Consider the following 11495-nt stretch of genomic DNA (forward strand, 5'->3'; position numbering starts at 1 on the left):
GCAGTTGAACTGACAAAAAGCAGGTGTTTGGCAAAGTTTAGGCATACATTGGAAATATGGAGACGATGCTTACAGTTTACAGAATGCGTGTTTTAATGATGAGCCAAAATTATTTAGATGAAATATTGTAACAAAAAATATATTATTTTGAAAACCATCGGAAAGCTTGACTCTGGTCCAAGGCCAATCACGCGCATGCGCACTGTCAGAATCTACATCAAACAGTCCTAGGCAGGCATCTTGCGCTGATCTGCTGCTCTACAAATAATCATCGACTGATTAACGGTGGGTTATTCCGCACTTTCCCTTATAAATAACCATTCTTCATTGTAGACCAGCTTTTAAATTAACATTTACCAAAAACAGCTATTTTGTGAACAAAGCCCGTTATGTTTAACGATTTAATTGATTCGCGGCCGTGTAGGACATTTTGATAGGTTTATAGCAACCAAACACTTGCTAATCCACAGGCGTCCATATTAAAGGTAATAAAAAGTGAACACGTCGCCATGGCGTCCGGTGGGTACGTGCAGGCAGCGGTGCTGCTGCTGGCGGTCCAGCTCCTCTGTCTCGGTGCGGCTGATGCGGATCAAGACGCCGGGACCGTCATCCCCGCTGAAAGTAGGTGTATTTAAATAGGAGATTGGGTTTTCCTGTGTGCTCAGATCGGACTTGGATGGTCTTCACATGTAATTAGGTCTGCCAAGGACTTATTTTTACACCGCCTAATGATGGCTGGTCCCACCAGGGGTTTCTGAGTGGGGATTGTAGGTCATCTTAATTGGTGTATACATCACAACATGAAACTGGGCCTGCGCTGCTCCTCTGAGACACATTCATCAGCTCCAACACACCGAGGTTTGAAGGAAAATGCCTGGACCTTTTGGGTTCAGCAGCGTCTAAATCTGACCTTGCCCGTGTTTGTTTAACCTCTCCCCAAAGTACAGCTTATTGACTGCTGCTGATAGAAGAAAAGCATTTCAAACACTGATCACACAATAGTTAATATATATATGAATAACCCATTCTTGACTATTTCTTCTCATTGCAAGGCCGTCCGTGTGTGGACTGTCATGCTTTTGAGTTTATGCAGAGGGCACTGCAAGATCTAAAGAAAACTGCCTTCAACCTTGATGCCAGGGTAAATCAAGTACCTTTATCTTGTTCATTACTGTCTGTTTTTCTGTTTGCATTATACAAATAATTCATCTCCCATGTTGTCTGTGTTAAATGTTTACTACTTATTGGTTGACAAGTCTCTCATACACTAACATATGGTGTATGATGGCGGTAACTCAAGTTACTGGGCATGATGATGGTAGTGGAGGTATTTAGTAATTTAGGTTTATAATATGCGTTTGGACAAGGTTTATTCATGTCATGTTAGTTTAGGAACATTTCAGTAGATTTCATGTGGAGGTGGTTAAAGGTGAAATCTGTACATGTTCAAACAGATCAATGGTGCAAATCTGTCCAACAGTGAGGATGAGAGAGTGAATGCATTTGTTTTGGACGCCTGACCTCTTCTGGCTCCAGCTGACGCTCAGTCCACTAACGTGTTATCTCTGCGTCCAGACAGAGACGTTGGTGCTGAGGGCGGAGAGGAGGGCTCTGTGTGACTGCATGCCCACCAACTCACTGGGCTGAGGACCCTGTCAACACAGCGAAAACCCAAACCACCACTGACATACAGCGACTCTCATTTCACACAACAGGCACTTTATTTTAATTTTGGTTGTACAGTATATGTTGTGTGATAATTTGATTGAAAATTTCATGTCACTTTTATTGTTTTGCCTTATTTGGGGTGAATTTTTTACAACAGCTGTATGATTTCTTCATGAAGAGATTTGGGTCCACTCTCATCTGTGTCGTATGAAACAACCTCCTTTTGTACTTTTTAGTATAAGACTGTATAATATAGATACAGTAGGATGCATCTGTAAATTTACTTGTTGAATGTGTTTTATGAGATTAATGTTTACGGCAATTATACACATTAAACTGTAGCATCACATGGAATTTATTTAAATGCTCAAAGTATTTAGATAATTTAAATTCGTAAATTAATTGATTTGCAGCCTGGCTTCTTTTGCAAATAAAAAACACAAGGTTGGAACACGTATTGAAGAAAGTTATTTTTATTTGTAATACTGACTGTTTTTTGTAAAGGTCAGCAGAAAGAAATGTGAAATTTTACCAACAATATTTTTAGACTTTTTCAAGGCATAAAAAACAGGCATACTTGTAAGTCTTGACTTAGCACAGCACTGTAGCATGACTTCACAGCACTTTCTGTTAACTTAGATTGTATGTATAGATTCTGTATATGTACACGGGTAAATGTTATGGAGCTGTCTATAGACGTCTTCTCTATGTAACTAAGTGTATGCAAGAGATGCGAGGAACAAGGTGTCGAATGAGCTGCAATATGAGCAGGTGAAGGGAGGCGAGCGCGGTGGGGGACGGAGGTAGAACTAATAATCATCATATTGTTGCTTGTTCACAAACAGTATGTCACAGGAAGCCTCATTTATTGTCGTAATGTTGTATCTACTAATAAAAACACTAAAGGATCCTGGTAGTGTTTTTTTTTACCCCACGTTGTTTTGTTGTCACTGCAGAGAATCTCACATTCACAACTACCTAATCACTAATTTGGAAACATACTGTATGAGTAGGAACTCATCAAATAATGGACTAACGACCTCAGCCTTTGTCCATTTGACATCCATCCATCCATCCATCCATTAGTTTAGCTCAGAGGGCTCCCGAGTACAGCAGATTATGTTTCCACTTGACATTGGATGTGCTGCTTTGCATAACCACAGCTCTGCTATGACAGCGTGTACACTCACAGGAGCCAAGTTAAGGTCCTGTGTTTTAGCTGACCTCACACGCACACGCACGCACGCACACACACGCACACACACACACACACACACACACACACACACACACACACACACACACACACACACACACACACACACACACCACTTGACTTATGTACGACAGGGATTACAGCAGAAAAAGGGAGGCTGTAAAGCACTCCGCACACCGGCAGGAGGAGCCCTAGGTAAAGGCATGCTGCCAGCTGTGTCGCAGTGATGCAGCACTCTCCTCATACTCTTCGCTTCCCTCATGGCTGTAAACGCAGATGGGCTGAAATACTGCATACAGATAAGAAAAAATAGAAGTCGGGAACTCGCCAGCCTCAGAAACGTCTGCAGTGACCTGGCACGAAGCGCGACTTCTGGTGCTGACAGCACCATCGCAGCAAATCGCCTTTCGCTGCACCTGATTCTCAGGCTGAAGCAGCTTCAAGCAGGCTTTAACTGGAGCAGCAAACAGGGAGCTATGGGTTTCACGAACATGCAGCATGCATGGAGTCATGCTAAAACAGCCTGTGCTGTGGACCAGCCCTCACTTGGTTCCTCTCTCCCTTTTACCTGCTGTGGGAAAGTATTTTCTTGCCTCAGTCCTACTTGGATATTTATTTAAACATAGTTTAAGTTTGGCATATTAGCCAGAGGTACTGTGAATCATTTAGTTTACAACCTGAGGGGGAAGGTGTGTTGATCAGATAACTGAGCAAGTGGTTCCCACCATCAGATGTATCAGATTAACTCCTTCAGTGATCTTTCATTATCAATATGTGCACATTTGCACTACTGTGTTGTTGTTTTCCTTTTTAAATTTCAGACATTTTGTTCTGGAGGATGATCTTAAAGCAGAGACCTCCATTTATTTTGCCACCGGATGCATCACTAAGCGAAGACATAAATGTGAATCAGACACACACATTCAGAATCCTTCTGAACGGAGATGAGTGTTAACATGGTGCCCATCACAAGACAGTCCATGACACGCTGAAAACAAAGAGCAGCAGCTGGTGTGAAATGAAGCTGTAAAAACAAAAAGCTGTTTAGCTGGTAACGCTTCCTGAGGAGAAAAATAATAATAGCCCACATTCAAAATGATATTAAAGGCTATGCTTCGAAGACAGCAGAGATTTGCTGTTCTCTCTTTTATTCGTGTTTTTCCTGAGTGACTGTTCCCTAGAATGAAATATTGATCATTAAACACATAATGGTCAGTATTTAAACACATTATGTTCAAAAAACCTATTCCAGTATTTGGAGGGTTATTTTGTACAATTCTGACATTTTGTTTGGTGGGAGGAAGCAGCAGGACGTTAGAAAGGTTTCCAGTGTTGATGCGGCACCATGAATAGGGCAGATGCATTATATTTACATGTAACACTCACATTGTTGAACTGCCACATGGATCATGGTTTTAAAAGTGAACCCTGTCCTCAAACACTGAAACACTGTGTCTCTTAAGGGCACTATGTTGTTTATAATGTCAGGTTTACTGTATTTTAAGAATCCTATCTTCTAAATAAGTCCGCTGCAATAAAACGCTACCCGGCTGAAAGGCAGTTTGCTACTTTTACTTTTACTTTTGCTTTATCTTTGACATGTGTGGTGGTGGTCAGCGTAGTGTTTTACGCTGTGCATGAATGTAGCACACAGTAACAGACTTGACACACTGATCAGGAGGGCTGGTTCTGTTCTGGGGGGTGGAGCTGGACCCCCTACATGCTGTAGCCTAAAGGAGGATGCTGGTCCAACTCCTCTCTATCCTAGACCCCCCCCCCCACACACACACACACACACACAGTGTGTGGCTGGACAGAGGAGCACCTTCAGCCAGAGGCTGATCAGTATTAGGTACTCCACAGAACACCACCGGAGATCCTTCCTACCGGTGCCATCAGTCTATACAACTCCTCCTCTGTCTGTAAGGGTTAATCTTCATCAATGCAATAACAAGTATAATAAATCTTTAGCTATTAGATGTGAGTGTAGATGTGTTAGCATTCTTAGTTTTAAGATCCCTTCCTTCTTGTTTGTACCTCCATCTGTGACAGCGACTGGGATTAATAGAGTTTTTTGAATCTTGAAGAAGATCTAAATTACCCAAATGGGCAGTGAAGACTGTGACAGGCTTCCACTGGGAAAGAAATCAGTAGGGAGTAGTCTTAAGTAACACAGTCTGGGGGGTTGACTCAGTATATTTGTTCACTGTGTCTCAGGAGAAATTTGTTCATTTAAATGCCTTGAACAAACAGAGTAAAATGACTCATGCTACAAAACGTGAGTATCACTGCACCTGTGAGAAACAGATTATTTATTACCATCTTTAATGAATTTTAACAGATTTGAATATTATGTTGTTTTGTAAAAGTGTATGTTACACATATGTAACATAGTGGACAGTGTATGTCACATATGTAACATGTGTGTAGGTTACTTTTTTTTAAGATAAAGACAAAAGTAAAGAACATGCACATGTGTAGAGGATATAATTTCCCCAGAACTGCCACACAATGCTGAAATTTCCATTATATTCTTTATTATTATTTGTTTTGATCAAGACTAAGACCAGATACTGAAGATCAGACACTGGAGAAAGAGAAGCAGATACAGATATGATGTACAGTGGATGGATATGTCGTTATACTTTCACAATAAAATACTACTTTCGTTTTTTTTTGCTTTGTTATCTCTGCTAATATGATATGAAACAAATATGAAAAGCGTGAGAAAAAGTTGTTGAGGGATTCATTCAGCTCAGCTTAGTAATCTTGCTCTCCCTCATCTTCTTCCTCTTCATCCTCTTCTTCATTCTCCCCTTCCACCTCCTCATCCTCAGTGTTATCCTCATCAACCTCTTCCTCTTCAGTATCATCCTCATCACCCTCTTCATGTTCAGCATCATTTTCATCAAAATCCTCATCATCATCGTCATAGGTCTCAATGTTCTCAATGACCACTTTGATGTCAGCACCATTAGTAAGAGGAATATTAACCTTTGAGTCTAGAGGAAGGATGTGAGACTGAGACTCTACAGTGGAGACATCAGATTTTGACTCTACAACAGGAATGATAGACTTCGAGTCTACAACAAGAGAGACTTTAGGCTTTGACTCCACAACATTGGACATGTCAGATTTTGACTCTACAACTTTGGAGACATCAGACTTTGACACTTCAACAGTATGGGTGTCAGACTGCGATGCAACGACATTGGACACGGCAGATTTTGACTCTACAACAGGAATGATAGACTTCGACTCTACAACAAGAGAGACTTTAGGCTTTGACTCCACAACATTGGACATGTCGGATTTTGACTCTAAAACTTTGGAGACATCAGACTTTGACACTTCAACAGCATGGGTGTCAGACTGCGATGCAACGACATTGGACACGGCAGATTTTGACTCTACAACAGGAATGATAGACTTCGACTCTACAACAAGAGAGACTTTAGGCTTTGACTCCACAACATTGGACATGTCGGATTTTGACTCTAAAACTTTGGAGACATCAGACTTTGACACTTCAACAGCATGGGTGTCAGACTGCGATGCAACGACATTGGACACGGCAGATTTTGACTCTACGACAAGAGAGCCTTCACGCTTTGACTCCACAGAGGAGACGGCAGACTTTGACTCTAGAGCAGGAAGGATGTTAGACGCTGACTCTACAACAAAGGAGACTTCAGGCATTTTAACAAGATGGATGTCAGGCTGTGACGCTACAACATTGGAGATGTGAGATTTTGACTCTACAACAGTTACGACCTCAGGTATTGACTTTACAATTGAAGGGTTGTCAGAGATTGACTGAACAACAAGGACGACGCCAGGCTTTGACACTTCAACAGGAGGAACGCCAGGCTGTGACTCTAAAACAGGAAAAATAAAAAAACTTGTTTATAGAGTGAAATCTAACTTAATCAAAAAATAGAAATGACACACTGATAACAACACACAGCATACCACAACAACAACATGAGACAACACACAGACACATTACACTTTATGAAATTTCTACCTTTGTTGTTATCGAGTGGTGCTGCAGCCACAACAGCCACAAAAGCAAGGACCATGAACATATTCTGAATCCTCATTTTCTAAAAGAAATCATAAATGTGGATTTCAATTTTTTTGAAAAAGAAAAACCAGAACAAAGTACAGTACTTACCTTGATTTTGCAGTTGAAGTCAGGTATAAATTGGCAGTGATGAACTGATCTAGTCTTGGAATGAGTAGAACGGTCTGACTGATGTGCCTTAAATTTGTATACTTTTGGGTGGAGCATGTATGTGTCACAAAGATCATCCAATCAAATTTCTGTCTGTCAAGGTTTGTCAAACAAGGTTCCTAAACACTTAAATAGCTTCCAAAATATTCCAAATATAAACTGGTATATATTATTTGTTATAACTGCTTTGACAGAAGTCAGGCTTCCTTTCTAGCTTGTAACCTTTTACTCAGGAGACGGATAAACCTGCTGACCTCAGAAATCATCAACGATCCAGAATTTAAAAGGTCTTAAATGGCTATAAGGGCGTAAAGGACAACTCCATTTCTATACAGCAACTCTAAAGTAGCTGCAGCTTTTAAACCTGTAGTACTGCACTGCAGGGCAACGATGATTTTTAATTATGACAAAGACATTTACATATCATCAGATCAACAAATCTTGTCTAACACATAAACATTTGTCCTAAATATCAGGTCTCTAAATAGGTATAACTTTCTCCTAACAGAATAAAAAAAATTACACTGCCACAAAAAATGACACAAATGCAAACAAGTTATAAAAAAATGACCAAAGGTGAATTTAAAAGTTTAAATATTTAAACTGCAGCTAGGGCAAAATATATGTAAATATAATACTTTGTCTTGAGCTTTTCTTTTTGCAAGCCCCTGGTCTAATATGTTCCTCTACCTTATATAAACTCTTTCGGTCATTAACTTGGCCTATGGATATTGACTTGGTGCTTTATCCAGTGTCAGGGCCCTGAGGATCAGGCGGCTTTGCTGATGTGTCACAGAGATAAAAGAAAACATCTGTTAATGTGCCAAGACATCTGAGCTAGTGTGGATGATCCAGTTTTATATGCTGAACTGCACATTCACTATAGTGACTCTATGTCTTGGTTCATCATGGTGAAATGGCTGAAATGAGGCTGCTCTGCATGTGTGAGAACCTAACACCTTAAAGACTGGCAGCTGCTTGTTTGTGGACATTTCTGTATTTGGGAGTTAATGAGTCCAGATGGACTCAGGTTTTCCATTACCACAACTCACCATGTAACTAACTAACCTGCCCTAAACTAAAGTCTATCAGCACTAACAGATGACCTCAAGGTAATATTCTGCAAAAGGTCCCAGGTTGTTTTAAATAATCAAACATTTATAATTCAAAGAATCTTTTATAACTATTGCGCCCACAAGTAACACCTGATCCACTGTGGCTTTGTGCCTCTGACCTGTGACCACAAGAGGGAGACATGTCTCCGAAAGTAAGTTGTAGTAACCGCCACCAAACAAACACATGACAGAGCAGATGTTACTACTTTGTCTTGCATCTGACCTTAACTAAAAGCCCATTGAAAGACACTAAAGGGCCAACACTGTCCTGTAGTCTTAATTATTATCACAATTAGCTTTACTTATTTAATTTAGATGGCTACCCCTGTAGTTTGTTTTACATACAAAACACAACCAACCAACTATCCACCACCCAGACTCCTATTAGAAGATGCATTTAACTGACCAACACCAAGGACCACAGATATGATGACAATCACACCATGAAGGATTTTATATTATCCAACGCACACAAGCTCATCTGTGCATCATCTTGAAGGTACAGTAGTGTCATGGCCTTTAATTTCTAGAACCAGCTCACAAATCTTTATTGATGCACCAACTCACAATTGCAACAGCGAAATGATTTCATGGACAACACTGAATATATTCTTTCCTATGGATGTTTGAAACTTAAACCCAGATGCTGTTTTTGTACAAGCGTATTTCTTAATTATTATCATTGCAATGATAAAGTAATAACAATCAGTTTTCCACAAGCAGCAGAACTAAGGAGGTCAAGTTAACAGCAAATAAACAAAACAAAGAAAAAAGGACCACAGGCGACATGTGGGTTGAAGGTGAGGGATCCTAATTAGGTAGAGTCATTAACATCTGCACCTCAGGGCACAGTGATTAATTACTGTTAGTGTTTGCTTCTGACATTATAATAAAAATCAAGTGTAAGCTAGAGGTTGTCAGTGAACTGTGTCCACCTGCAGCATGTGTGGTTTACAGTAGCACCTGGTGGGATTTGTAATGTGGGAAACACAGGAAAAGCCTCAAACGCCTGCGCAGACTCGGCTGCAGGGACGGCTCGTCTGTGAAAGGAGTCAGAGGTCAGAGCGGGAGCAGAGACGGCAGCGGCTTGATGTGACCCTTAATGGGGAGGGGGTCCTCGGCTGCAGGGCAACACGGGCTGTCAGGTCACATTGAGGAGCATTAGAACAATATGTGGGGCTCTCTGTGGGGATTTATGCACGGTCTGCTGTTGGAGGAAGCGAGGAGACAACTCCCTCAGTGAGTGAGCTAAATGTGAATAATTAAGTATGAGCCATTTTAAAGCTATCAATTTACAGCACATCATACTATCAATACTGGTCAAATGTATAACAGGCGTTTTAAAGTCAAGCCCAAGCACAGTTGGATTCGGGTTTTAGAATTCACAAACTGAACCCCAACTGCATTCCCAACACTACAGCTGCTTCCTGTAAAACAGGCATGTAACATTTGTGGCAAAGGCGCATTTTCTAAAAAAAACATGTGTATTGGATTAAAGTGAAGAAGTGGCTGAGAAAAAAAGACAACAAACCCTGCTGAAATAACAGCGCTCCAAAAGTTCAGACTCACCACATTTACGCAGCAGTTCCGGTCACCTTGGGTTTTCTGGCACGCTTGTCACAGCTTGTTTTACTCAAGACTGTGTGAATCTGAATTTATTTGATTCTCCAAACCAACTTTTGTCTTATACTTTGTCTTTCTATTTCTTGTCATGTCTATTTGATAACACTTAATTGTCCATGAAGCTTTTTTTGTCTTTCCTAAATATTTTATGTGGGGACGTTTGAGAAAACAGCATTCAAATACATAGGTTTATATTTATGCATATAAGTGTGAAACAGACAGTTCAGGTGTACTATGATGCCTATGATGATCACTTATCCTTTTTGATATGCTCTCTTGATTTGTTTTGAGGATGTTGTGTAAAAACAAAAATATTCCTAAAACTTTGCAGTTTCATAGTTGCGAGATCACCGACGGCACCTGAAAGCAGCTCTGCGCATGCTCGCAGGCAGCAGCCGGCTCGAGGAGACCTGCTGCAGAGCCAGATGCGTAGAAATCCGTCTGTCTGCCGCATGTTTGAGGAGCAAATGTCCGAGCTTAGCACTTTTTCGGCCCGTCTTCCTCCTTCCTTGGAGAATCTCTGGGGGGGGGGGGTTACTTACGGTGGAGGAGCGGGGGGTATATGCAGCTTGATCAATAGTAGGTTGATGGTGATGATCCAGTTCAAACTAGTTCTGCTTGACACACGCGGCTGTGGCGCCGCAAGGTTCCGTTTTCACAATAAACGTACGCATTCTCGCTGTTCTAATAGTTCTAGAGTGTTTTGTGGACCTCAGAGCGGCGGCGATGCGCAACAGTGGTTCTACGGCTTTAATGCAGCATGATGACGAGTAAATCATTATTATGGAGATATTTAATCTCTTGCGTCGGTTACGTGTTATTAGCGTCCTTATCTCTCGACTTTGAGATGTAATAAGTGTCAGCAACATTTTAAATACCAAGTAAAATGATGGTAAAATAAACACATTTACTTCAGTTCGTGGATGCTTGACTCTGACTAATAACAGTCACGGTTAATTACAGGGAGCGTCGTGGAAAAACAAAGAACCGGCTCGAGCATCATCACCACCATCATCATCATCACAGCCGCGCGTAAAGTCGCTGACGGATCGGCTAATGGGACGTTTCAAATGCGGCGTGAGGCGAGATGTAATCTCCATGTTAGGAGTGATGCATGACAGGGGATGCAGCAGTGACAAAGCGAAGGGACGCCGTGGAGGGATCACTGCAGTGCAGCAGCACCGGCGGTCGACGGCAGCGGAGCCTGAACGCAGCCGCTGGCCACACGTCAGCGCGAGCGCCTGCCCGACTTATGCCTCGCGGCATCACGTGCATATCGAGCGACATCGCGGTATAAACGTCTCACATCTAACCAGGCATGAACGCAGGCGTACGCGGACTTGCGCGTTACTGTGACTGCGGATGCCGGGACCGCAGCGTCCCTCTGACGAACGCATCCTCCGCCCGAGGCGTCGCCTCCGCTTTCCCTCGCGCCCCTGTGCCGCGTATCGCATCTCTTAAAAAAAACCCGGGGTCCTGCTCATTTAAGATTTCTACAAGATAAAGGCGCTCGGAAACACCTCTGCGCCAACCAGCATCACACCTCCTCGTATTCTTAGCCTGCCCAGATGCGGAGAGGACGAGTGCGCCTCCCGCCTCCCTCGTCCACGAGCATGTAACGGCGCACAGCTTCCAC

At 42.0% G+C, this 11495-nt stretch overlaps 2 protein-coding genes across 3 annotated transcripts; one reads left to right on the plus strand and one right to left on the minus strand.

The window, feature by feature from the left end:
- Positions 1-139: 139 nt before the first annotated feature.
- On the plus strand, positions 140-2577 carry c2h4orf48 (chromosome 2 C4orf48 homolog). 2 transcript variants are annotated; one of them, XM_029131037.3, is made up of 4 exons: positions 140-285; positions 471-621; positions 1053-1141; positions 1576-2577. In XM_029131037.3, the coding sequence occupies exons 2-4, from the start codon at positions 510-512 to the stop codon at positions 1645-1647; spliced, it is 273 nt and encodes a 90-aa protein (XP_028986870.1). In that variant the 5' UTR covers positions 140-285; positions 471-509; the 3' UTR covers positions 1648-2577. The 2 variants fall into 2 exon arrangements, with proteins under 2 accessions (XP_028986870.1, XP_028986860.1); XM_029131027.3 differs by having other exon boundaries at positions 158-285; positions 486-621.
- A 2822-nt stretch (positions 2578-5399) lies between these two features.
- Positions 5400-11421, minus strand: LOC114851412 (glutamic acid-rich protein-like). Its single transcript, XM_029143308.3, has 3 exons — positions 7062-11421; positions 6912-6990; positions 5400-6762 (listed from the first exon to the last, which is right to left on the minus strand). The coding sequence occupies exons 1-3, from the start codon at positions 7176-7178 to the stop codon at positions 5645-5647; spliced, it is 1314 nt and encodes a 437-aa protein (XP_028999141.1). The 5' UTR covers positions 7179-11421; the 3' UTR covers positions 5400-5644.
- Positions 11422-11495: the final 74 nt, after the last annotated feature.

The sequence above is a fragment of the Betta splendens genome, chromosome 2 (genome assembly GCF_900634795.4).
Source record: "Betta splendens chromosome 2, fBetSpl5.4, whole genome shotgun sequence".
Taxonomy (NCBI): domain Eukaryota; kingdom Metazoa; phylum Chordata; class Actinopteri; order Anabantiformes; family Osphronemidae; genus Betta; species Betta splendens.

Excerpts from the sequence above, each read along its gene's own strand:
- c2h4orf48 (XM_029131037.3), top strand. The coding sequence starts at position 510 with ATGGCGTCCGGTGGGTACGTGCAGGCAGCGGTGCTGCTGCTGGCGGTC. Across the intron at positions 622-1,052 it reads GACCGTCATCCCCGCTGAAA|GCCGTCCGTGTGTGGACTGT; the intron begins GTAGGTGTATTT and ends TCTCATTGCAAG. Across the intron at positions 1,142-1,575 it reads CCTTCAACCTTGATGCCAGG|ACAGAGACGTTGGTGCTGAG; the intron begins GTAAATCAAGTA and ends CTCTGCGTCCAG.
- LOC114851412 (XM_029143308.3), bottom strand. The coding sequence starts at position 7,178 with ATGCTCCACCCAAAAGTATACAAATTTAAGGCACATCAGTCAGACCGT. Across the intron at positions 6,991-7,061 it reads ACTTCAACTGCAAAATCAAG|AAAATGAGGATTCAGAATAT; the intron begins GTAAGTACTGTA and ends GATTTCTTTTAG. Across the intron at positions 6,763-6,911 it reads ACCACTCGATAACAACAAAG|AGTCACAGCCTGGCGTTCCT; the intron begins GTAGAAATTTCA and ends TTCCTGTTTTAG.